This window comes from Erythranthe guttata, chromosome 11, assembly GCF_056151865.1.
Source record: "Erythranthe guttata isolate IM_541 chromosome 11, IM_541, whole genome shotgun sequence".
NCBI lineage: Eukaryota > Viridiplantae > Streptophyta > Magnoliopsida > Lamiales > Phrymaceae > Erythranthe > Erythranthe guttata.
In genome coordinates, this window is record NC_142543.1 from 17605256 (window position 1) to 17628953 (window position 23698).

General features: G+C 34.3%; 5 protein-coding genes across 6 annotated transcripts; 2 read left to right on the forward strand and 3 right to left on the reverse strand.

Annotated features, from left to right (window-relative positions):
- Positions 1 to 1153: 1153 nt before the first annotated feature.
- On the reverse strand, positions 1154 to 4144 carry LOC105955818 (protein DA1-related 1-like). Of its 2 annotated transcripts, none has more exons than XM_088825288.1 (11): positions 4097 to 4144; positions 3737 to 3958; positions 3569 to 3659; positions 3341 to 3488; positions 3152 to 3272; positions 2984 to 3067; positions 2778 to 2897; positions 2479 to 2691; positions 2297 to 2359; positions 1773 to 1947; positions 1154 to 1662 (listed from the first exon to the last, which is right to left on the reverse strand). In XM_088825288.1, the coding sequence occupies exons 2-11, from the start codon at positions 3839 to 3841 to the stop codon at positions 1310 to 1312; spliced, it is 1473 nt and encodes a 490-aa protein (XP_088681414.1). In that variant the 5' UTR covers positions 3842 to 3958; positions 4097 to 4144; the 3' UTR covers positions 1154 to 1309. The 2 variants fall into 2 exon arrangements, with proteins under 2 accessions (XP_088681414.1, XP_088681413.1); XM_088825287.1 differs by having other exon boundaries at positions 4089 to 4142.
- A 4261-nt stretch (positions 4145 to 8405) lies between these two features.
- On the reverse strand, positions 8406 to 11635 carry LOC105955820 (BTB/POZ domain protein). Its single transcript, XM_012979616.2, has 3 exons — positions 11033 to 11635; positions 10039 to 10943; positions 8406 to 9578 (listed from the first exon to the last, which is right to left on the reverse strand). Exons 2-3 carry the CDS (start codon positions 10690 to 10692, stop codon positions 8577 to 8579), a joined length of 1656 nt encoding a protein of 551 aa, XP_012835070.1. The 5' UTR covers positions 10693 to 10943; positions 11033 to 11635; the 3' UTR covers positions 8406 to 8576.
- Positions 11636 to 14573: 2938 nt separating this feature from the next.
- On the forward strand, positions 14574 to 15479 carry LOC105955768 (uncharacterized). The gene is made up of 2 exons (XM_012979562.1): positions 14574 to 14595; positions 14713 to 15479. Exons 1-2 carry the CDS (start codon positions 14574 to 14576, stop codon positions 15477 to 15479), a joined length of 789 nt encoding a protein of 262 aa, XP_012835016.1.
- An 822-nt stretch (positions 15480 to 16301) lies between these two features.
- Positions 16302 to 19056, reverse strand: LOC105955822 (uncharacterized). The gene is made up of 5 exons (XM_088825669.1): positions 17989 to 19056; positions 17869 to 17916; positions 17094 to 17173; positions 16782 to 17009; positions 16302 to 16698 (listed from the first exon to the last, which is right to left on the reverse strand). The coding sequence occupies exons 1-5, from the start codon at positions 18011 to 18013 to the stop codon at positions 16456 to 16458; spliced, it is 624 nt and encodes a 207-aa protein (XP_088681795.1). The 5' UTR covers positions 18014 to 19056; the 3' UTR covers positions 16302 to 16455.
- Positions 18419 to 20005, forward strand: LOC105955821 (transmembrane family 220 helix protein). The gene is made up of 3 exons (XM_012979618.2): positions 18419 to 18677; positions 18788 to 19099; positions 19772 to 20005. The coding sequence occupies exons 1-3, from the start codon at positions 18575 to 18577 to the stop codon at positions 19849 to 19851; spliced, it is 495 nt and encodes a 164-aa protein (XP_012835072.1). The 5' UTR covers positions 18419 to 18574; the 3' UTR covers positions 19852 to 20005.
- Positions 20006 to 23698: the final 3693 nt, after the last annotated feature.

The window sequence follows — 23698 nt, forward strand, 5'->3', positions numbered from 1 at the left end:
CAGTACAATGGTACTGGATCACTAGCATCAGGAATGACACCCAACTCTTGGATGAATTTCCTTATCCAAGTCCCTTCTTTTGCAGCTTCAGACGCTGCAATGTATTCCGCTTCGGTAGTGGAATCGGCCGTCGTGCTTTGCTTGGAACTCTTCCAACACACGGCACCACCATTAAGCGTGAATATAAATCCAGAATTCGACTTTGAGTCGTCCACGTCCGATTGAAAACTAGAGTCAGTGAAACCCTCTAATTTCAACTCGGCACCCCCATAGACCAAAAATATATCCTTAGTCCTTCGCAAGTACTTGAGGATATCTTTCACGGCTTTCTAGTGAGCCGGGCCGGGGTTAGACTGATATCTGCTTGTGACACTCACAACATACTCTAACAATGATGACGACGGTGGACGGAGGGCATCGACGGCGGTGGTGGACGGAGGGCAGCGACGGCGGTGGTGGACTGAGGGTGGCGATGGGCATATGAGATCTGGTTTGGAGTTGGAGATAGAAACGAGAGAGAGATAGTGGCTGCTGGAGAGAAAATGGAGATGAAGAAGAGAAATAGGGTTTGATGATTTTATATAATAATTAAGGGTAATATAGACACACCACTTAAAATTTTAATTTATATTAAATTAAAATATAAAATAAGGGGGTTTTCACTAATATGTAAAATGAGGTTATATCCATTCTAATATAGTCAAATGTATTGGGGGTTTTTCACTAATTATCCCCATTTTTTAATGAATTCACCGGCCTAATTATCCCCATTTTTTAATGAATTCACCGGCCAAAAGAAAGAAAACAAAAAATCAAAAATAGTCACTCAAACTGTATAGATAATTATTTGGGGTTACTTTCAACTTGCACCCCACAAATCTAAAATTGTCAAAATACCCCCTCAAATTTACATAACTTGGCAGAATGCACCTCACATCTCTCTTCTATGAGAGTTTTTGATTGAAAAAGGGGGGAGAATTTGTCTTAAATCACAAATTAACTTTGATTTTATTTTCAAGGGTTTAAATTTAAAGATTTGTCAAAGCTAATTTCTTCCAGGTAAACTAATTTCTTGTTCACATCTCTCATTCATTTTCAATATTCACCACTCTGGATTATTATTCCAATATGCAGGTTTGGAGAACACCACCTGTTTGTGAAAATGCCCCACTCAGAGTTGTGCAAGTATTTCTCTTACATTAAAAACAGAGCAATTGGTGCTTATAATGGCATCTCTTATTCTCCCTCATCAGCTTCTCTCTCATCTTTTTTTGTACAAAGTTACAGTTTTTTCTTATCTTCAATATAATCACGGAAAACATCCGGTGAATCGAATATGATCGAGAGTTCTCCTCAGGCCAAACTTGAGCACCGCCTGATTTCCTTCCCTAAAACCGTCTCCGTATGCTGTAGACGAATCCGATTCGATCTGGTGTTTGAAATACTCGCCGAGTTTTTTCTCGAATTCCGACCTTTTGCCCTTCTTCGAAGATCCAGACAATGCTGGAGCAGGGTCCGATGATGACGTGGCGGAAGAAGACGAAGACGATGACGGCGATGATGATGACGTGGCAGAACCAGCGTAAATCTCGGAATCCAACCACATATGAGCCAGCACTTGGCATATACCTTCTTCCACCTTCGGACTTAGAGTCGAATAACCTGAGAAGCAATTCGGATCGATAACTCGAGTTAGTCACGTAATTCGTACTCAAGGTCCGTTTCATATAAACTACCGCTTTAGCATTTTTTTTTTCATTTTTTTTAATCACCTTTAAGGCGAAGCCAAGCATGCATCATCTCATGAGCCAAAATCGATCCGGTCAATAACCTCGGAAGACCGTACAAAACAAGAATTGCTGTCACTTCACATTTCCGGACAAGCTTATAAGCCTCGGTGAACATGTCTATTATTCGATACCCTCCGATTCTCGGCTTCCTCGATACCTAGATTACATCATTTCAATCTCAATTAAGTTTTCAAATATATTCAGTTAAACCTCTATATATTAATACAGTTAGGACCAGCCAAATTCTATTAATTCAGCGAAATATTAATTTATCGAATTTTTTTTACAGCATGTTGTCCTCGAGACAGGACAGGATAAAAATATTATTTAAACGAGGTTATTAATTTATCGAGAGTATATATATATATATATATATATATATATATATATATATATATATATATATATATATATATATATATATATATATATATATATATATATATATATATATATATATATATATATATATATATATATATATATATATATATATTCTTACTTACTATTCTAATTATTTGTTCTTCAGACAAGCAAAGCCCTCTTGTCTCAGGCATGTGGTGATGACCCTGGCCCACAAAATAAACATGGTACATTTAACTTCATCATAGGTTATAAGTTTATCTAATAAAGCATAATTTTTTTTTAAATAAATTAATAAAAAAAAAAAAAAAAAAAAAAAAAAAACCTTTTTTTCTTCTTCCATGGCTTCATTTAGAGCTTCTCGCTCGACCAATAGTAACGGAATTTGTTGCTCGACTTTCATGTTTAAGCCCTCGTAAAATTCTTGTATCTCGAGGTAAAGAGGCTGGCATTCGTGTGTGTCCATTATCGAAGAGTCCAGACACTCGAGACATAACTTTCTTCCGTCTTCGAGGATCAAATATTTTGTATCTATCGCCTTCATGCATTAGAACATTTTTTTTGTTATATAAACTTTTTTAATTAATTTTTGCAATGGTTTTTTTTTTTAATCAAGTAACTGACCTCCATTCTTTCGCAGCTGCAACAACGAGGCGTACCGTCATGCTCGTGTGACGGACAGTACTTCTGCGGCCAAAACGGATGCGCTCTGTACTCGATTAAGCCAGCACCGTTTGTTGGAATCTAGTGTATTTTTTTTTAATTTAATTCAATCATTATTCTGTAATAATTTATGTTTTGCTTCGATGGGAATTAAATTAGGCGCTTACGCGATGCTTGCAGACGTCGCATTTGGGGTGGTGCAGGTACTTGTAGCACGATTTATGGTACGGACGATTATCAGATATCGAAAACTGAAACAGAATTCGAGAAAAAGACGACTGGTAAGAATTAATCAAGAAAGCAGAATCGGATAAGATAAGATAATCCTTAATCACCTCGTAATCAGAAATCGGCTGATTACACGCATGACAACGAAAACATTCCGGATGCCAAACAGCTCCTAAGGAACTCAAATAATTCCCACTGTCGATTCCGCTATGGCAACCAGCACAAGTTCTACAATCGAAAAAACCCCGTAAAGATAATATTGTCGATTATTGTATCACATAGGATTGATTAATTACCTGTATCCAGAAGGGTTGTAGAATGGATTATAAGATGGAAAAGAACTTATATAATCGTATGGAGATGATCGAGGCGGAGACTTCACATTCAAGCTTTCTTCAAGTGCCTTAGCAAGCTTCTCGTCTTCTTCCAATCGAGACTCGTCGTCTGATAATTAATCAGGATTAGATGGATTAAATTATCCGGCAAAGCTAATGAGAAAGATATCACAATTCATTTATATATACCTATTACTTTCTTTCCTTTATCGTCTTCTTCGGCTATGGAAATTGCGATTGCTCGGTCTATTTCTTCTTTATCGAAATCTGATGATGTGTCCTATACATACATAATACTTTGTAAATATCACACACACATACACACGTATATATATAGCAGACGGTATTGATTACTACCGAAAAACGAGCTTTTTCGGGAGTAGTTTCGTCTTGATGATGTTTCAAATGACATTGGCATTCCGGGCTTTTGGAACCTTTGAGAATTTTTGTTAGCCAACCCATATTGAATGTTTATATATGCTTCCGGGTCGGCCCGTATATCCCGGAGACCGAAAAGTTGAAGAATGAGCTGAATTTCAAGGAATCTGATTGAAGCCAAAAATCATTTGTTGTACACACCTGAAAAATCAAGACACATCAAATCAATTTCTACTTATATATTTGTTTTGATTGACTAAATAAAGTAGAAGAACATCCTAGTTGAAACAAAGAACAACATGTACTATAAATTTGATGTAAGAATTATTACTAGCAAACTTTCCTCATAAAATTATACAGATAATCAATCTGCAAAAGGGATTTTTCAGTTTGAAGATTTTGTGAACTTATATATGGGGGTGGGGGTGGTTTAGACATTTTGCATCTAGTACCACTTTTCCACCATTAGTCCACTAAATGTCAAAAAAAACCCCATAATTTTTAACCTTAGCAATTGACAAATAACAAAAAGGGTATCTTTTGGTTCTTTTCTTAGAAAGGGGTTTGAGTATAAATTTTGTACATGCAAAATACAGCCAATTCTTTTATTATTTTTTATTTTTATTTTTAATGTTTTCTTGACTTTTGATTAATATACTTCTATGATTGCATTTCATTTTCATATATGTTCTAGAATTCTACATTTTCTTGAATTATTTGATTTTACATCACAAAACTCGGTTTGTCGACTGCAAGATCAATCATGATTAATTAAATAAACGAGTCTTTTTGATATTTGATTAGTCTAATAACTCTTCCAGTCGACTGTAGTTGTGGAAAAAAACTGAAGAATTGTCCATTTCTAATTCGAGAATTGTGCTAGTTCGATTATAGAGTTTAATTTTCATAAGATGCGATTATATAATCTTATCTCGACTAATTCCATTTCTACAACTAAATGAGGCTCAAGGCTAATGGACACTATTATTTTATTTTTTTTCTTTTGGATTATTTGAGAAGCATGTACAAAAAAGTCAAGTGATGATAATTGAATCATAATGTGTGAGTTATACCAACCACTGATTTAATGATAAACGGTTGTATTAATTTGGTCCATCCAAAAAATTAGACCTCAACAATAATTGTTCTACCAAGCTCACATAGGATAACATATAGTAACATAGAAATGTACTAAATATATTTTAAACAGTTGACAAAATCTTACGTCAGATAAATTGTTTTAAGAGTTGATAAGTTATTATGTGTTATTTTTAAAATTAATTTTTAAATTATTTGGATAATTAGCTTATAAGCTATTTTTATTCGGGATAATTAGCAAGAACCCCCATCTAGGAAAATGAATTAAGGAAACACCCCCTCTAAAAAATAATTAGATAAAACCCCCTTACCTAATATTCCATCCACATATTATTTCATAATTCCAAATCTACCCTTAATTATCCAATATACTCTTTCAAAACCCTAATTATGTTTTACGCCGTTTTTTTTTCTTTCTTTTTCTCTTATCCTCTCTTCCCACTCTCATCTCTTTCTCTCTCTCTTTTTCCTTCTCTACATGATCTGATCTGAATGTATGGTGGCGGTCCGACTATGGGACGATGGTAGAAGGCTGCGCCGAGGCGGCGCGGGTGGAGGTTTGGCGATTGGAGCTTCGAGGGGAGTCTCCGATCCACACCGGAGGAGATGCGCACGTTCGTCTATTTCTAAGATTTACTTTTTATTTATGGTTTCGATTTTCTGGAGTAGTGTTTGTTTCCTTTGTTTTTTGTTTGAGATTTGAAAATTGAAGATCGGGAATCTAATTGCAGATAAAAATCTCAGAGTTGTACGGGGCTGCAAAACACGTACTCAATGTATTTTTGTTTCATTCTACTTATTTGTTATGGATTTTTAATCTAATTTTGCTGCATATTTTTTGATATAGGTGGGTTTGTTTTGTTGATTTTGACCGTAGTACATGGTTCTGTTTTGATTGTTTGTATAAAAAACTGTTAGAATACGGAAGTGGGGTGGTGATGGTGTGGTGTGGCGACGACGTGGTGACGATGAAGAGCAGATCTAGGGTTTTTTGGTGAATTGCGGCGGAAGACGGCGCATAAAAAGAAATTCGCGCAGACAGGCCCTTAATCGACTACGTGTGGTTTAATCGACTATGTTCATTAGTCAATTAAGGTTTAATCGACTATGTTCAGTAGTCGATTAAGGTTAACCGACTCCAGTTGTTATTTATTTATTTTTTATTTATTTTTTGTTTATTGATTCCAATGTATAAATCAATTATAATGTTTGTATATTTTTTTTAAAATATAGTTGATTTTGCATTTTTTTTTTTGTAATTGTGATTTGTTATTTTAACAGTTAAGTTTTTAATCGACTATGCATTAATAAATTTGATAGAGAAAAAAAATTAAAAAAAAAAAAAAAATTAAAAAAAATAGAAAAAATAAAAAAATAAAAAATTATAGAATTTCCTTAATCGACTATGCTTCATAGTCGATTAAGGAAACTGATACAAAAAGAAGGGGAAAAAAATTAGGGAAAAAAAAAACGCTGAGCGCGTGACCCAGCTGTGATGATGTGGCGGGTGGGGGCAAAGCTGAAAAACATAATGGCTCAAAATGGGTGTGGGCTTTTCTCAAATGGACTGAAATATTTTGGACCTCTCTCCATTAAAAAAAGTAACGAGTGGGTTTCCTCAAAGAGCCCCTTTTTATTCATTGTAAAATTTTAAATAAGAATTAAGAAGGTGTATTTATCCATACTTCCCCTTGTAATAGACTTAAATTTACTCCAAAAAAAAATTATAAGTTCTTAAACATCCTATAAACTTTTTTTAACATCTTATAAACTTAGTTAAAAACCCTCTAAAATATTATCTACACAGATCCAGAAATCCACATAAGAGATTGTAAGTACATTTATGATAATATGTTACCCGATATACTTCAACCAATATAGCATTTACATTACCCTTTTTTATCACGTTATAAGATCATAATACCGTTTCCCGCGCGATTGGTGCAAGTGAATCAACGTCAATTGATTCAGATTCGAATCCCCTTTGTCGACGGTCGCTAAGTAAATCTTATCACACATGGTTAACCTAGTGTAATTTACGTATTTCATATGATTTGCAAACTAATATCGTCGCGAATTGTTTCTTTCTTTTCCCTCATATCTTACTCAAAGATACCACCACACCGCTACTAGCTTGAAAACCAATTGATCGGTTCTCATTAATGATAGTAAGTTATACGTAAAATTGGCTTCAATATTAATTAATCACATTACTAATTAGATTTAATTATAAAGTTAGATGAATATTGGTTGTGTTTTGAGTTTCGTTGTTGATTATTCACGCTTCGGTGTTATGTAATTTGTTTTTGTAGAAATATCTTATCTTTTAATTTTTAGGAGAACAAAATAATATCATGTTTGATTGTCAATATAAGATTAGTTAGTAGAAACTTAATTATTTTATCAGATTTCGTGGTCGTTCAACAAAAAAATTCTCAGAAAAATAAAATAAGACATGATAACATAATATTTGCAGATCGATCCGATAAACAAAGTTCCATTATTTTAGTTAACTATGATGGGTTTTTCCAACCAAACGAGGCTAAGAAGATGAAGAAAATAATTAAATAATTAATTAAAAAAATACTAGGATTTGGTGTCATGTGTTGTCATGGCTGGCTGCACGTGCCGTTGTGAGCTTCACATTTGAATATTTTTCAGATCCTAATTTATTGTGCACTCAAACAATTTGCCCATTTGCTAGTATTAAATATCAATTTGATTAAGTGTTGTGAGTTTTCTCTTCTTCTATATTTGATGTGTTTTATGCATGAAAAAAGTATTTCATTTCAGTATTTTCACTAAATAAATAAAATTAAAATATATTTTAGAATTTTCAAATAGTAAAAGAAAAATAAAAATATAAAGGGGGAGAAATGAAGAAAAATAAATTGAGCAGGACTGAGTAATGAATGTATGAAATATTATACTGTTTGGGGCCTAAATAAAACGATAAATTATGAAAACCACCCTGAACTTATGCTACATTACCAAAAATGCCCACGCCTATTCATAATTACTGAAGTCCCCCTAATATTTGTTTCGGTCTTATACCGACCCCCTTACGGTGTAGTTTTCACGGAACCTCTTTGATTCTAAGAAATATTCATTGAAAATGTCAATTCTACCCCTATAAACGTGACATTTTCTGATGTTACTTTTAGAAGACAAAAATTACAGTAGAGAATCTTTACAACGGGGTCTTTATTTTTCTGAAATAACAAATTCACATTTTTTTTAGTATTATCATTACTATGTGAGGGTAATTTTTGTCTTTAAAAATAGCATAAAGAAACGACATGTCTGCAAAGGTGTAATTGATATTTTTCGAAAACATATTCCTTGAAATTAAAAAAGATTCTATAAACAATCACACCGTAAGGGGGTCGGTGTAAGACGGAAACAAACGTCAGGAGAATTTTAGTAATTACGAATAGGTGGGGGAGTTTTTATAATTTAGTCTAAGTTTAGGGAGTTTTTGTAATTTACCCAACTTCAAAATATCAGTGGTACAAGTTTTTTCACAAGACAATGGAGTGAGAGCTAATACTTTACAACCAGAAACACATCCCACTAAATCAAATCAAAATCCAGAAATTCTACACACTTCTCTGAATTAAGAACACTAACAAATCACACTCCATAAAAAAAATACAAAAAAAAAAAAATTACAAAAAAATAAAAACCACTAATTCTTGAACAGAAAAAATAAATTTTCACATCAATCACAATCCAACACACCCTCAACTCCTCCAACCCCCGACCCCACCGGAATATCCCCTTGCCGGAATATTCCCATTTCTCCGGCGGCACCAAACGGCCTAACAAAAGTCCTCCTCCACCACACCTCAAACGCCCCTCGAAGATTCGGACAATCGTCCCCGGCCCTCAAAAAACTCCCCAACCAAGAAATCAAAACACTCCGTTGATCCTCCAACGGCAAAGTCAATATCGTCCGTCCGATCCCTTCCTCCACAACTTTCCGATCGAACGGTCCACATCCATGCTGCAGCCACCTGTAATCCTCGATCAACGCCTCCAACCAAATCTTGATCAACAAATAACGCGTCTCCTTATTCGGAAGAATCTCCCCTCTCCCTATCCCAACAAACAGCCTCGCCGTAATCACGCTGATGTGGCGCCTGGAAACTACCGGAAGCTTCTTGTGGATCGATGCCAATTCTTGCTGACTCACCCAAATCACCGCAAACTCGTCCGCCGCTTGTCTATCTAATAGAATATCGAGCAACCATAGTAGATTATCCGCCTCCAGCGCTATCGGTTTTTCCAACAATTTTATTTTTTCGACTTCTTGATCGGCTTGTCTGAAAAACGACAGCAAAGAATCTAGAGAGATCCTGCACGAACTATATATAGTTTCACTACACGAGTCCGATGAGGTTGAAGAAGTACTAGGAAGATTATTATTGTTATTATTTTCTCGGAGGAGTTTAAGTACGATGGATTTCATTTCGCGCCGGGCTTTTTCGTCTTTGCTCTTGAGGACTAACTCGAGTATGTGGGAGAATGTGTCGTTGGGCGGGTTCGAAGAAATATCGGGGGAGACCCTTTTTAGGACCGGTTTGACTTTTATGCCCTCGCCTTCGAGATGTGAGACGAGAGAAACTACTTTATCCTCTTCGTCTTCACCTACCCACGGGACTGCTTCCAAGTACTCCAAGCACGATTGGACGCACCTCGTGAAACCAAGTTGTTCGCCAGCCTGTAATGTAAGGAAATTTACTCGAGTATTATAGCACATGTTTTGCATATAATTTCTACAAATGGGAGTTTATTGCATTTAGTACACCTGTATTTTATCAAATTGCTGAAAAACTCCCCGTGTTGTTAATATTAGCAAACACCCCCCTATGATGTATTTTTTTGAGCATACAACCCTCTAAATGGTGAGGTTTTAGGGGGTAGTTTGCTTAAACATATGAACTGTAGGGGGGTATCTGCTAATTTTAATAAAATGGGGAGTTTTTCTAAATTTTGATCCTATTCAAGATTTCAGACAAGGGAAATCAAGAACTTATTAAAAATAAAATCTTGATAAATCTATTCGAATCAAGACTAAAACTGATCAAAGTGGTACACTATCTTAAAAACTATTGCAGATCATCGATACGCCAAATAATATCCGTACTTTCATAAAAACGAAGCGTGGTTCAGTTAATTACCTTGAGGATTCGAAGCACGCGCGAAACGCTCTGCTTGATCAACCGTTGCTTCAATTCCTTACAATACATTAGTCCAATAGTTTCCACATATATCTCAACATCCTCGCAGTTGTCTATTTCAAGACAAGGGAAAATCGGCTGTTGCCCCGATATTTTGCGAGCGAAAAAATCGCTGTTCTCCACCAACACACTCCTATGAACACTCAACTTCACAGCCAATCCCTGCTTCCCGAGCAAAATGACCTTCAGATCACTCGTTTTAGCTTCGCCAAACTCGATCGACACCTTTCTAGGGGGGGCGTTTTCGGGTTTCGATCGAGGTTGCTTCTCGTTTGTCAACGGTGGATTAACAACCGGTTCATCGGAAGAGTGGGTTCTTTGCTCAGGGGTAAGACTGTCTGTTCTAGATGAGGTGGAATTAGAACTAGGCTTTTTTTCGGTGGTAACCGGGGTTTGTTTTTTCTCAACTAGAGTGGTTTGTGTAGGAAGAGATGATTTGGGCTTGCTTAATATAGGGTTTTGCTGTGTTTTGATTGTCTTGTGGAAGACAGTGGGTGAAGGGCAACACCAGAATCCTTCTGGTGTTACAGCAATTGGGACAGTCTTGAATTTTGTTTGCCCCTGTTCTAATCTTGAAACCCTAATTTCAGCCATTTTTTTCAAGAAAGATCCAAACTTTAATTTCAAAAAAAAAAAAAAAAAAAAACCCCTTTTCTGGTTTGCAGACAAAGATGTCTAAATTAAAATCAGAAACCTATTTTCTCCCATGAACAGTATAATCACTCAGCAACTCATCAAAATTCAAATACAGCAAACCAGAAAATGCCCTGTGGCAGAACCGTAATTTCAGACACAAATTTGCCTTCTTTCCAATCTGGAGAAAACAGCTAACAGCTAACAAATTTCTGCAAAGGAAGGAAAAAACAAAGGGAACCCTTTAGATTAAAGATGTAGAAGATCAAAAAAGAAGCATAAAGACAGGATTTTTAATTACCAATATATCCGAGGAAGTTTCTTGAAACCTGCGACGAAAAGAGCATGATTTTCAAGAACGAGGAACAACCTAAATCTTGAAATTTATGAGTGAGAGGGTATGAAAATGATTGAAGGAGAGCTTTGATGTCAAGCATGAGGGGAACCGGATCAACAAAGCAACACTTGAAACAGAGTGGAATGATGGTGTTAGTGTATATATTTTCCCTCTTTTGCAATTAAATTAATTAAAGAAATCTAGTGTGATGAGAGAGAAAGTGAAGAGAGAGAGAGAGAGGGATTTGGTGGTTTTGGTAAATTAGTTAATCCAGAATTAAAGATTGGTTTTTCTTGATTTTTAATATAAAAATCAATTTTCTGGGTGTGGGAGTTAGTTTCTCTCTCACACACTACACATTACACACACAGTGACAAGGAGAGACAAGCATGGCAAGTGCAGTGGGGGGGCTGTCAGCTCTCGATCTTGTATTCTTGTTCCTGCTTGCTTTTCTCTTTCACACACTACACACACTAACTGTGTCTGGTAATTTGTTTATTTTAAATTCAAAAAAGAAAACAAGAAAAAAAGAAAAAAGAAAAATTGGTGTCGTTGCAGAAGGGAATCTCTTTCGCTTAAAGACAACGTAGATATTAAGGCAAGTTTCTGCAACTGGATTTTACCGGAATACCCACGCTCGTGTTTAATCACTACAAAAATGGTTTAATCCCACTTTGCACCCTTAAAATATAATATTTTGACACTTTGCACTCTCGAAATAAATTAATAACACTTTGCATCCTCGAAACACAATGAATCATGCACAATGCACTGCGGATAGATTATTTAAGCTAATGAAAGTGATTTATTTTTTTAGTGGTATTTTCTATGGTGGCAAAATATTAAATGATTTTTTTTATATTCGTCAATGATTTCGAAACTAAAATTTACAAAAATAATAATGCATCCCATCAAGATGTTTAAGAATTATATTTTTTTATCACAAAAAAATATTTTACCCAAAAAAAAAAGGGTTCATGTATTGGCTTTTATCAAGTTATTGAAAACTATATATAAAAGATTATTTTAGTTTTTCTATTTAAAAAAAATGAATAAAAAAATTCCCTCGTTAAGTTTAAAAAAAATTCAATTTATGGTGCATTGTGAATGATTTATTATATTTTAAGGGTGCTAAGTACTATCAATTATTTTTGAGGATGTAAAGTGCTAAAATACTACATTTCAAGGGTGCAAAGTGAAATTAAACCCTAAAAAAATCAAATCTAAATTTCATTATAGTGCATCAAATTGGCTTAATGATTTAACTAGTTAATAACATTAGACTAAATAGCGTTTCCAATTAGGGTTATACATGGATCGGTTTTATCGGTCAATCAATCTACTTTCGAGCCACTTTTCTTATCCGATAACTGATAATTAACTCGTCCATATTGTCGAGTCAATAATTTTAACCGTCAATGATTTTCACTTTACTCAAAAGTCGGTTGGTCGGTAATATCGGTCAACCGACGTTTTTAATATAAAATTTTATTGTAAATATACAATTATAATTTTTATTTTCTTAATGTTAAAATAATATATAAAAGAAGTCAAAACTCAAATTTATAAATTGCAACGCATATTTCTATTTTATAATTCATATTCTTCATTATACATTTACTTCTAGCAAAAGTTTAATCAAAAAAATCGTAATTAATGTTCATATTTTTGCAACATATCTTTTCCAAAATTTTGAATATCTTCTTAAAAAATATTTAAAAACGTCTTATTATTGTAAAAAAAAAATTAATAAATAAATTGACGGATAATACCAACCAACTTAACTCATTGTTTACCCGATAAAGTCGGTTGTCAACTCCTATATTACCCATAATAGTCAAGTCGATAATGATTTTCAATATTAATTGGCCGATAATTCTTCGACCCGACTTATTCGCAAGTCGCAACCTTGTTTCCAAGGTCCCAATAAAGCTCAGTAAGCTCACTAAATAATCACAAAAGCAATTAAAGTGAGGTTGTTGGGAGTAGACAATTGTCATTGAATGTTTCTTAAATTCCTTTTTGACAATTTATCTTCTTTTTGTGGAATTATTAATCATTTTAGGACATGAACAATGGGGTTACTTGCAATTATATATCTTTGAAAGTGACACGTTCAAATGATGAAGGTGCCAAAATAAATAACTATAAATAATAAAATAAATAAATAAAAGTAAAAAAGAAAAAGAAAAAGAAAAAAAGCAGCACGAATTAATCATCACTAATTGATCTTTTACTATGAAAAGAATTCAATGTGTGAGATGGCATATTGATGTATTATTTGTCCCCACAATTCATCCTTTTCACGTGCTCCATCTAAATTATGCATAGTATCTAATTTCATATTCGGGTAAATTACGGTAATCTCCCTGAGATAAGATCAAATTACGAAAAAATCATTCATATTAGGTAATTACAATCACCTCTTTCAACTATGAATCTTCTTAGGCATACACCCATTGAGGTGTCAAATTTAGTGGATTTCTATAGATAATGTGAAATATTCTTCAGTTTGTACCCGTTTTACTATATTCGAACTCCACATTTTGAAACAAAATAATCACAAGATGTATCTCTAAGCTTGTAAATATCTGATAAGTGCATCATAAACTGCATTTTTTAACAAAACGAGTACAAATTAGAGAAAATTCCTCGGAATACAGAAGGTTATGTTGGAGGAACGTGTAAGACGATCCATAGTCGATAGTGATTGTGATTACCCAGATATGAGGAATTTATTCGTAATTTGACATTACCTCATGTGGTCGTAATTTATCCTATATTATTTATAGATTCATGTTGCATCCAATTGAAAAAAAGGGATTAATTAATCGTTATTTTACGCAATTAATCATAATTATAGATTAATGTTTGAGCTTAGTAACATGAGTATGATATATACTAGGGATAATATGCTGCAAGTCCCTCATACGAAACCTTATTAGATGTGGGTTACGGGCCCAATATTTTCCTTGTAACTAAATCCCTAGATTCTAAAAATATAAGATATAAGGGATTTATTTTTTAAATATCCCAGTAATACCCTTAGATATAACCGGACGTTTATGTAGAGTTATTAAACGTTATGTCCATTTAATAAATCACGTCCCTTGAAGTTAGGAATTATGTTTCAATCACGTTCTATCGTGATAGTAACTGTATCTTTATGAATCTCATTAAATATACTGCACGATGTGAAAAAGAATTCATACAAATCAATACAGTTGTAATCTGCGAAGATTTCTTTCATAGCAATACACAGTTGAATCTGCTAATCTTGACTGCAGACAATCGAGAGTGTTCGTTGTTCTGCTTTTTTCAAGAAGGTATTTTCTTCGTCATTGATATCATTGTTTGTTCGCGTCTTTGTTGGTATGTTCAATTTTTTTTTATCGTTCTTTGTCTTTGCGACATCCACTTATGGTGTTGAAAATTAAATTTTGAGTCGAAAAAACGATTTAGTAAAATATTGTAGTATCCTTTTTCATCGTTGTTCCGGAAGTCTATGGTGGCTCAGTTTAATAAATGTAAGTTGAGTATTATTTACATATCTAACTAGTTGGAGTTGTTTAATGGTGTTGTGTTGTTCATAACAATATAGTGTAAATGTTTATTATATATTTATTCGTGTTTTTTTTGAAAAGGTGCTTATGCTGCTACACGTGCTGAGTTTGATATTAGCATGGAGAACTTTCGAAAAAATGGAGGTCCGAGGGTGAATAATTTCTTGGTTGATCTGCCATATGAAAACTGGGCTTGTTCACATTTTATTGGTCAGAGATTTGGTGAGATGACTTCAAATTTAGCAGAGTCTTGGAATTCGCAGATTAGCAAATATCGTGGGTTACCAATTACGGAGATGATAGATGCCATTAGGAGCTTGTTGATGCTGCAGATGTGCTTGAGGTATGATACGGCGGTGCCTTGGCACACTGAGTTGTGTCCTCTGGCAGAAGAACGTTATGGTGCATTGGTGCAGGAAGGTAGGACATGGTTGCCTAGGAAAGCATCTGAATCGGTGTACGAGGTATTGAGCGAACCTGTTGCCGTGGTTGACTTATTGAACAGATCCTGCTCATGCCGAATGTGGCAAATTTCCGGCTTCCCATGTGCTCATGTTGCTTGCGTTTTAAACAAAGCGAACACGGATGGATACAATTACGTGGACGACTACTTTCATGTTTGGTCGTACAGACAAAGTTATGCTAAAGCTATTTTTCCATTTGCTAGGCCTATTGCGGATCCGCCGTTGGCTGTGATTGGGCCACCTGAGTTCCAGCCTAAACGTGGTAGACCAAAGACGAAAAGAATTGCATCTAGGGGTGAGAGCGTAGCGAGGAGGATGAGGTGTAGTCGATGCAACCAGGTTGGATCCCACAACAAAAAGACGTGCACGAGGGCTATTCAGTAGTTTGTTCTGAGTTTTGTTCTGGATGTTTCAAGTTTGCATTGAGTTATAGACTTGTTTTCTTTTTTTTATGTTTCTTTCATGGATTTATGTTGGGTGAAGGTTTGCGTTGTTGCAGTAGTTTTTTTTTTTTTTTTTTTTTTTTTCTGATGAATGTTTGTCTTTTTACTGCATGGACTTATGTTTTCTTACTGTTCTGAGTTATATATTTGTTTTTAGAGTATTTTATGTTTAGTTAATTATATGAGTTCATGTTTGAGCAATTCCTTATTTCAGTTACCATAACATAGAAAAATGTCGTGCAGCCAGTGTTGGTGCATTTTATCACGTAGTGCGGGTATCTTAATTTGGTGTAGTGATGTATAATATCATAAAGAAAGTTGTGGTATTTTAGAAGTATATATGAGGACTCATATTTGACATCATTACAATTTGTACACTTATGTCGAATTTGTTTGTCAAAACCTTACAAATATTTCGCATCACTGAATGAACAAAACTCAAATAATGTCTCTGAATTAATTTCATGGTGTTATGTGTTGTGAGATATGTATCATTGTTCGTATTGTAACCTTTATTGATGGATTTACGCGATGTTTCATTTTCAACAAATTGCATTATTGAATCTGCCTCAAGTTATTCATGCATTATGTGTTTGTAAATGATATGTTGCTTGTGAAAATATGTGGGCTGTCATTTAGCGCGATCCACCGATTTTCATTAGTATTCCATAGTTTACCATAGAAGAATGTAGTATGGTTTGCACTACGGTGTTCTGACATTTTTATGGTATTCCTTTACACTACTATACAATATTAACAAAGATAGTTTCAAAAAGGCATATATAGATAACATACTGTGTCTGTGAACAACAGATTGTTTTGAGTACTTCAACACAGTTAAAGCTAGGGCAGAAAAACATAAATACTACATAAGTTTCGTTTTGTACAGTAGACATATAAAAAGAGACTATTTATGGCTACTTGATTTTGTAATTCAGAAGATGCACTACAATGTCCTTTCTCATTTCTGCGACACCCTCCTCTGCTTCTTTGACCTCTAATGGCATTTGAAGAAAATATTCTCTAATTATGTATAGAACGATCACACCACAATCGGTGGAACCAGCTTTCTGTTGGGGACTGAGTTCAACTTTTAATGGTTGGCCAATTGGAATGCGTGATAATCCCATGACTAGAGCAGTTTCTTCGACATATGTTTTCTGTATGGTAAAAATAGAATGTAAATACATTTAATTGTTAAGTGAACATGTTTAAGTTAATAAGGTTTGGGATACGATTATACCATGTCGTTGGCGTCATTGATGTAGACGTCGGATGTTGCAGCTGTTCGCGGAGTTGATGAATTGTAGTACTTCCATTCATTGCTTTTCATGTCTACGACAAGGAGAGTCCAGTGGTTGTACCTTGCACTAGGGTTTGTCTCTGAGTGAAGCGGGAATATGAGATAACGGTGCTGAGCAACAATTTCTTTCGTCAACACATTTTCAGCATTACCCTTCCTCACATCTGACTGAATGTACATAACATTTATTGTGCATCAAAGACTATTAAACAACATAAACGGGAAGTTTTCTATTGTTAAACTAATTCTTACCAGTAGCATGCTTGGGAACACAAAGCTAGTTCCATCTAATCCGGTTACATTTTCAATTGTTGCGGTGTTATAACAACCGTCTGTTTGCAGTTGCCGCAAAACCATAGAATATATTAGATGCACATAGTATACTACAAAGTTACATGTACTATGTAACGATTCAAACATCCAAAATCTTTAGCAGTGATCAGTTAAACATGGAATTGTATATCATATAATTGCAATACTCTGATATACTACTTACAGAATACCATAGAAACTATGAGACAATACACTCTATGCACTTGTAGTAGGCCATAGAAACACAGATTCAAATAGCAATAGAAGTCTAAATACGAATCATTAGCAACTACATTACGAACAATGTTACTGTCACATAAAAAAAACATCCAACGGAAGGGAAGCACCTTTTCTCAAAACTTCATTGACAGTTGTACAACTTTTATTTTTCATAGTAATGAAGCGTAATTCTGCAGATAACCATAGACATACGCAGATAACCATAGACAAACTCAGAGCTTTGTACACCAACCACCGTGATATCACACAAATCGGCCCTACATGACTATATGACGACACCCAGGAGTCCTGAAACATATTAGAACACATATTGCGATTTACCCAACAACGGGGGGAACCTTTTGTCCGAAAAAAGAAAAACAATTTCCCATCAAAGTTTTAATCAGTCGACTCCATGAGTTTTTGGTTGAATACATAGAAACCCACAGAATTACGAAACACGACATCAACAGAATATTCATGAGTTGAATCGTACCAGGGTCTAGGGCAGTTATGTCTTTTTTCCGCTTCGTACGCATCTCCCCTGTTCGTTCAATATGTTAAAAATCCAAAAAATAACAAAATTACAACAAAATCAAGAAACATTAAAACTTACTTGATCGATTTCTTGAGGTAGACATTGGTAGACCTGACTTGCGCCTACTCTGTTGGAAGCACTGGTGGTACTCGTGCACGATTTGCAGATTAACAGGAAAGGGAAAAAAAACCCTAATATGTAGACGATGGGGCGATTTGGGGGGATAGTGGGTTGGTTTTGTTACGGTTAATTGGGATTTTGGAAAATATAATCTCACAGAATACTAGTGGCGGGATTGGTGGGATTAGTTTTTTTTTTCCAAAATTAAAAATAAACGGCGTTATTTTCTCCGTAAGGGTACTATGGTCAGTATTTCACAAAAGGATGTTTGTCTAATGTTTTTGTAGAGTTGGGTGTTTCATCTAATAACTGATCCCACTAGGGATGCATATCTTAAAGCCCCTATATACTAATATTGTTACCAAATTGCAAATATAATAATATTTTTGTGGTGAGTATCTAAAATATAATAATCCTTTTGAATCTGCAAATTACAATCTCCATGGTAGGTCAAAACTCAACAACCAAACAGCCCCCATTTTCCATGGAAATAATAACCATTTATTTTCACAAATTAAATTAAAATTAAATCAATACACAAAAAATGGGTGACGTCAGCAAAAAGAATTCATTACCACTGGTAATTTGCTGTCTGTTAATGGCTGCGCTCTTTGCTGTATCAGCTTCTTTCCAGTTCAACGACCCAGGTAGTTATATAAACTTCAAGATCAAATTTTTTTTTTTTTTTTTTTTTTTTGAGATCGAAATCCGACGTCGTTTCGTGAATCGTTTTGTTTTGGTGTTTGAAAAAAAAAAGATTGGTATTTCTGGATTCCTCTATACGCCACTGCTTCCATAGTCAACCTGGTCAACTCGGTTGAAGAAGCACCAAATTCAAGAACCAGAAGAATGGCGAAATTCGCGTTACTGCTAGGGTTATCACTGTTTATCAAGGTCGGAATCGAGGGTTTTGTTCGTGGGATTAATGGGTTTTGGTCGCTAGATTTGCGGGATAGGATTGCGAGGGAGAAATTTGGAAGCGGGCTCGTGATTATCTCCATGTTTTTGTTCTTGGAGAACTCGTCCGACCCGACTCGTCGTCTTTACCCGACCCGAATCGCTAAATACGGTATTATTTTCAATTTCTTTGAGGTTGTCTGAATTACTCCATTTGTAAATTAATACAGTCGGGACCGATAAAATCTTATTAATTTAGTAGAATATTAAGTCATTGAAATAATAATTTAATACGTTTTTACCGAATCAAGACCGTAAAAGATTATTATTTAATCGGTTACTAACTTATCGAGTTTCTACTATATATTAAAATTTCTGAAATGTTAAATCTCGTTTCAATTTTACTAATGTCGTTTTGACTTCGAACCTGATTTTGACATATTTCTATTTTGATTTTGGCAAAATTCGAAATACGAAAACTGTAGCTCTTTGGGTTAGTTTTCTAATTCAACTTAAATCCGCTAGATTGGATGTCGTGTGACAAAGTTATGCATCAAATGAGTCACATTTTGAATTTTAGATACCTCAATATATCAAAGTTGTGAGCAGTATCTAATGATTCATGTATATCTTTCTCGTCCGACATCCAATTTTGGTGATTCAAGTTGGATTAGAAAACTAACTCAAAATACTACAAATCTTATTTTTCGGGTTTTGCAAAATTTGAAATATAAAATAATCAAAATCACGTTTGAAGTCGAAACAGTATTATTAAAGCTCGAACAACATTTATCACATCCCTATTAATTTCTTTCTCCAATTTTGTTGTGTTGTTTTCCAACAGGGATGCCGATTCTGGTGGGCGTTGCGTATGGCATCAGTTTCTTTTTCTTTGCATTTCAACACAATGAAATGAGATTTTGATCACATTTGTCACAAGGCTGTGTTTGGCTCCAATTTGGGACTTATTTTCATTTTATTTTTGGAGAATAAATTCTTAAATATGGTATTTTTTTCGTTTATATTTTGTATTTTGAGTAGAGACGATCGAAAATAAAATGTAGAGATGTGGATAAAAGTGTACGGTAAATTACGGTCATATACCGAGATAAGGTCAAATTACAAAAAGATCCCTCTTATTTGGGTAATTACAATCACCATTAGTTGTAAGCAATGTTCTAAAAATCGGCAGAGGCGGCCGATTAATCGGTCTCCGAGACGTAGGCGGTCTAAAACCTTTACGATTTTAGTGTAAATGTTTGAAAAATCGGTTTTTTGCCTGTGAGGCGGTTTTAGGCGGTCTGAGGCGGTCCGAGGCGGTCAAACCTTTAAGGCGCGTCAAACTCGGTGGCAAAAATCGGTTAAAAATTGGTTTTTTTTTCTTTCTCTTTTTATAATTCAAAATAAAAGTTGGATTTTAATTAAAAAATATATGAGTTTATGCCTTATTTTGTTTATGTTAATTGTTATTGTTAAAGGACTAATGATGTATGCCAAGAATGTTCAAGAATAAATGTAAATTCAAAAAAATTGTTTTTTAATTTATATTTTATAAGGATATTTATGTATTATGATCTTATAATTATTAAACTTTTATTATGTTATTAGGATATATACATGATGGAGATATAACTATGTTTAAATATCTTCTTATATGTGTTTGGAGTATTTATAAATAATATTAAGATATATTATATTAAATTTTAAAAACCGATTTATTTCCGATTTATCACCGCCGCACCGATTAATCGTGAGTCGGTGCCTGACCGACTCGGACCCGATTACCGATTTTTACAACCTTGGTTGTAAGGGTGGCTTCATCAACCGTTGATCATAAAGTAATATTGTTGGCTCGATAAATTGTGGACGATTGACTAATCACTATCCGTAGGCGGCCCATGTTCGGTGCTCGATCAGCGAATTCATCCCGAAACTATAACCAACAAATAAAAAAAACAATGGAATTAGTAATATACTTTAATCTTATATGTAAAAGAAAGAAACGCTTGGCAACCCTAAAAAATTCTAATGGTATTTTTGTAATTTATTTATTTTTAATATTTTTTCGGTACTAATTTTCAACAATTATATCTCCTATTTTTCATCAATATATCTCAAATTATAATAGATAAAGATAGAAATTCGATTTGTTAAATCTAAACCTATATATTTGGATTATAAATCTTAATATGTAAGATTTAAAAAAACTAATGTTACATAAAATATGAATAATGCTACATTATTAAATATTACTAGGGGTTGTCTAGGGTCCGAGAGGGCTGTACTTCTCGGACCGTAAAATATTTAATCTTGTACGTCCAAATTAACTAATTTTTAATCTCATCCATTGATTTTTTTGTACGATCTAGTACGACACTAAATTAGAAAATTAAAAGTACGAACCCAGTAATAACACATCGTACACCATTGTACACACATCGTACACCATGTGAATTACTTAATTAACCTTATAAATTTTAAATTAAAATATCTATTAAGAAATATTATAGTAATCATAATTAATTATCAAAATTACACGTTAAATAAATCAAAACCTCACAGATGTTCTTCCCCAAAATCAAAATCCCTAACTTGACAAGGAGCAGATCGAGAAACGCCATCAAGCATATCACATTCCTCACCTTCATCTCGCCGTGGAAGTTACGAAAGCATTTATTTTCTGGCTGTAAGTGGTTATATTCTGGCTGCTGAATCAAACTCGTCAACTTTGAGCACCCCACCTCTCTAATAATCTTCTCGCCGATAAATCAAAGACGATTTCTTCGTACTTTGAAACTTTAGATTGGTTGAAGGCTGAAGCACTCCACTTGTTCGATGAAATGCCTCTTAAAGACATAGTCATCTTACTTTGATGATTTACCGTTGCGGTCGATTGCGAAAATCTGGATACGGGTTGGAGGCTATTTAACGAAATGCCCAAAAATAATGCCATATCACGTGGGTCGACCCATATCCTCCTATTGAAGAAGAATTAAGTATTGTGTGGTATAATGCTAAAGTTTTGATTTTTTTTTGAGTAGGTTTTGAATTTTTAGTTTCTCGTGGTGGAATGATTGAATCTGTACCATTTATTTTGGTGTCGTTTGACAAATTAAAATTTCATTTTGGTTCTGACTTCTGAATTGTTCTGATTCTCTTTGTTTACTTGGATTATGCTTGAACACGTCTTGCTAATGATGCCAATGCATCAAAGAAAGGAGGTGAGAGACAATTCAATGATTTGGCTTTGTTGGTCTCTACCGTGGATTTATTGTGTTACGTGGATTGTACTTTGGTATCTATGATTATTCGAAGCTGGTGCTCCTAACTGAATCGCTGCAAGATAGTATTTCACTTTATGAAGCAACTAGCTTTCGATCTTCTTGAGTTGCTGCTCCAGTCTGCAATTTTTAAGTCGATGCTCCTTACTGGATTGATGTAGATAATTTATTTTTATGAAGTAGTTGTCAGCTAGCTTTTAATCCTTGTGCGCTGTTGTTCTTGTTCGCATTTATTACGCTTGATTTTGTTTTCTCTCTTATAAAGTCGATTTAGACCCGACGCCGTATACTAATGCAACCATTTTGTGTATTCCAGAGCCGTATTTTCTGTTCATGTGATGCAATCCAATTGTAATGCAGCCATTTTCCATATTACAGTGTTAATTTCCGTGTTAATGCGCTTGCATTACTGAAAAGACAAGATGAAAGGCGAATGAGGACTATCTCAAGATTTTTTTTGATTCTCGTATTTTGTTCGATTTTAAGAATATTAGCGGTAAATTATTGGTTGGAGCTAATCCGGTTTTGCATTTCTATAACGTTGTGAATTTAAGAAAGGGAACTTCAAGTGCAGGCCACTTGGTCGGCGCCAATCCTTAGCCCCGTAGAGAGATGCCTATCGTTTTTAGTTTCATTATGTACATGAAGAAGAGCATGACGAAAATCTTGAGTTGCAAGTTAAGGAGATGAAATTAATTGATGTTAAACTCGTATATGATTTTTCTTTTTACAGTTTTCACACGTAATTAAAGAGTTCATAATTTTCCATGTTATTTTCTTATAAAATATTAACCATGAAGTAAATATACCAAGTACTTCTCATGTTTGGTCTAATATGAATCTGAACATATATGTTGTTTTCATTATTACATTCAAAAAATTGTTTGGTTAAAAGTATTAGATTATTTTTAATATGAAAAATGTTGATTTCCCAAAGAACAATAGCAGGAAAATGACAAATTAAGGTATTCAAATTGAATCTTGATCTCTTAGATGTGTTGTGCGTGCCAACATTCTCTTACAACCTTGTGTGAGAATGTGAATTGTCATCATCTGTGTTTCTCTGCAAAATAGCAAAATCTATACCGGCTCACATACAACATAGAAAATTAATATTCAAAACAATGAATAAAATTGCAGTGCAGGAGTTCATCTTATGAGCACAAAGATCCATAAGCAAGAAGAACTCAAGTACAACTTAACAGCTGCCAGATGTCCAAAATAGCTTACCTACCATTAAAGCATGAATCAATGAGGTTTGCAACCAAGCAAAGCAACTTTGAAGCAATGTGATATAAGCTGAAAACTTCTTTCCAATCAACAAATCCATCACCAAATCAAATCGTGAAGACCAAAATCAAGAATGCACCTGCACAGAAAGTAGCATCATAAGAACAAATGAATCATTTATCTACAACAAGGTAAATGCATAAAGAATAATAATTATTAAAAAAAAAAAGAAAAAAAAAACCTCACGAATTATGCTCAGA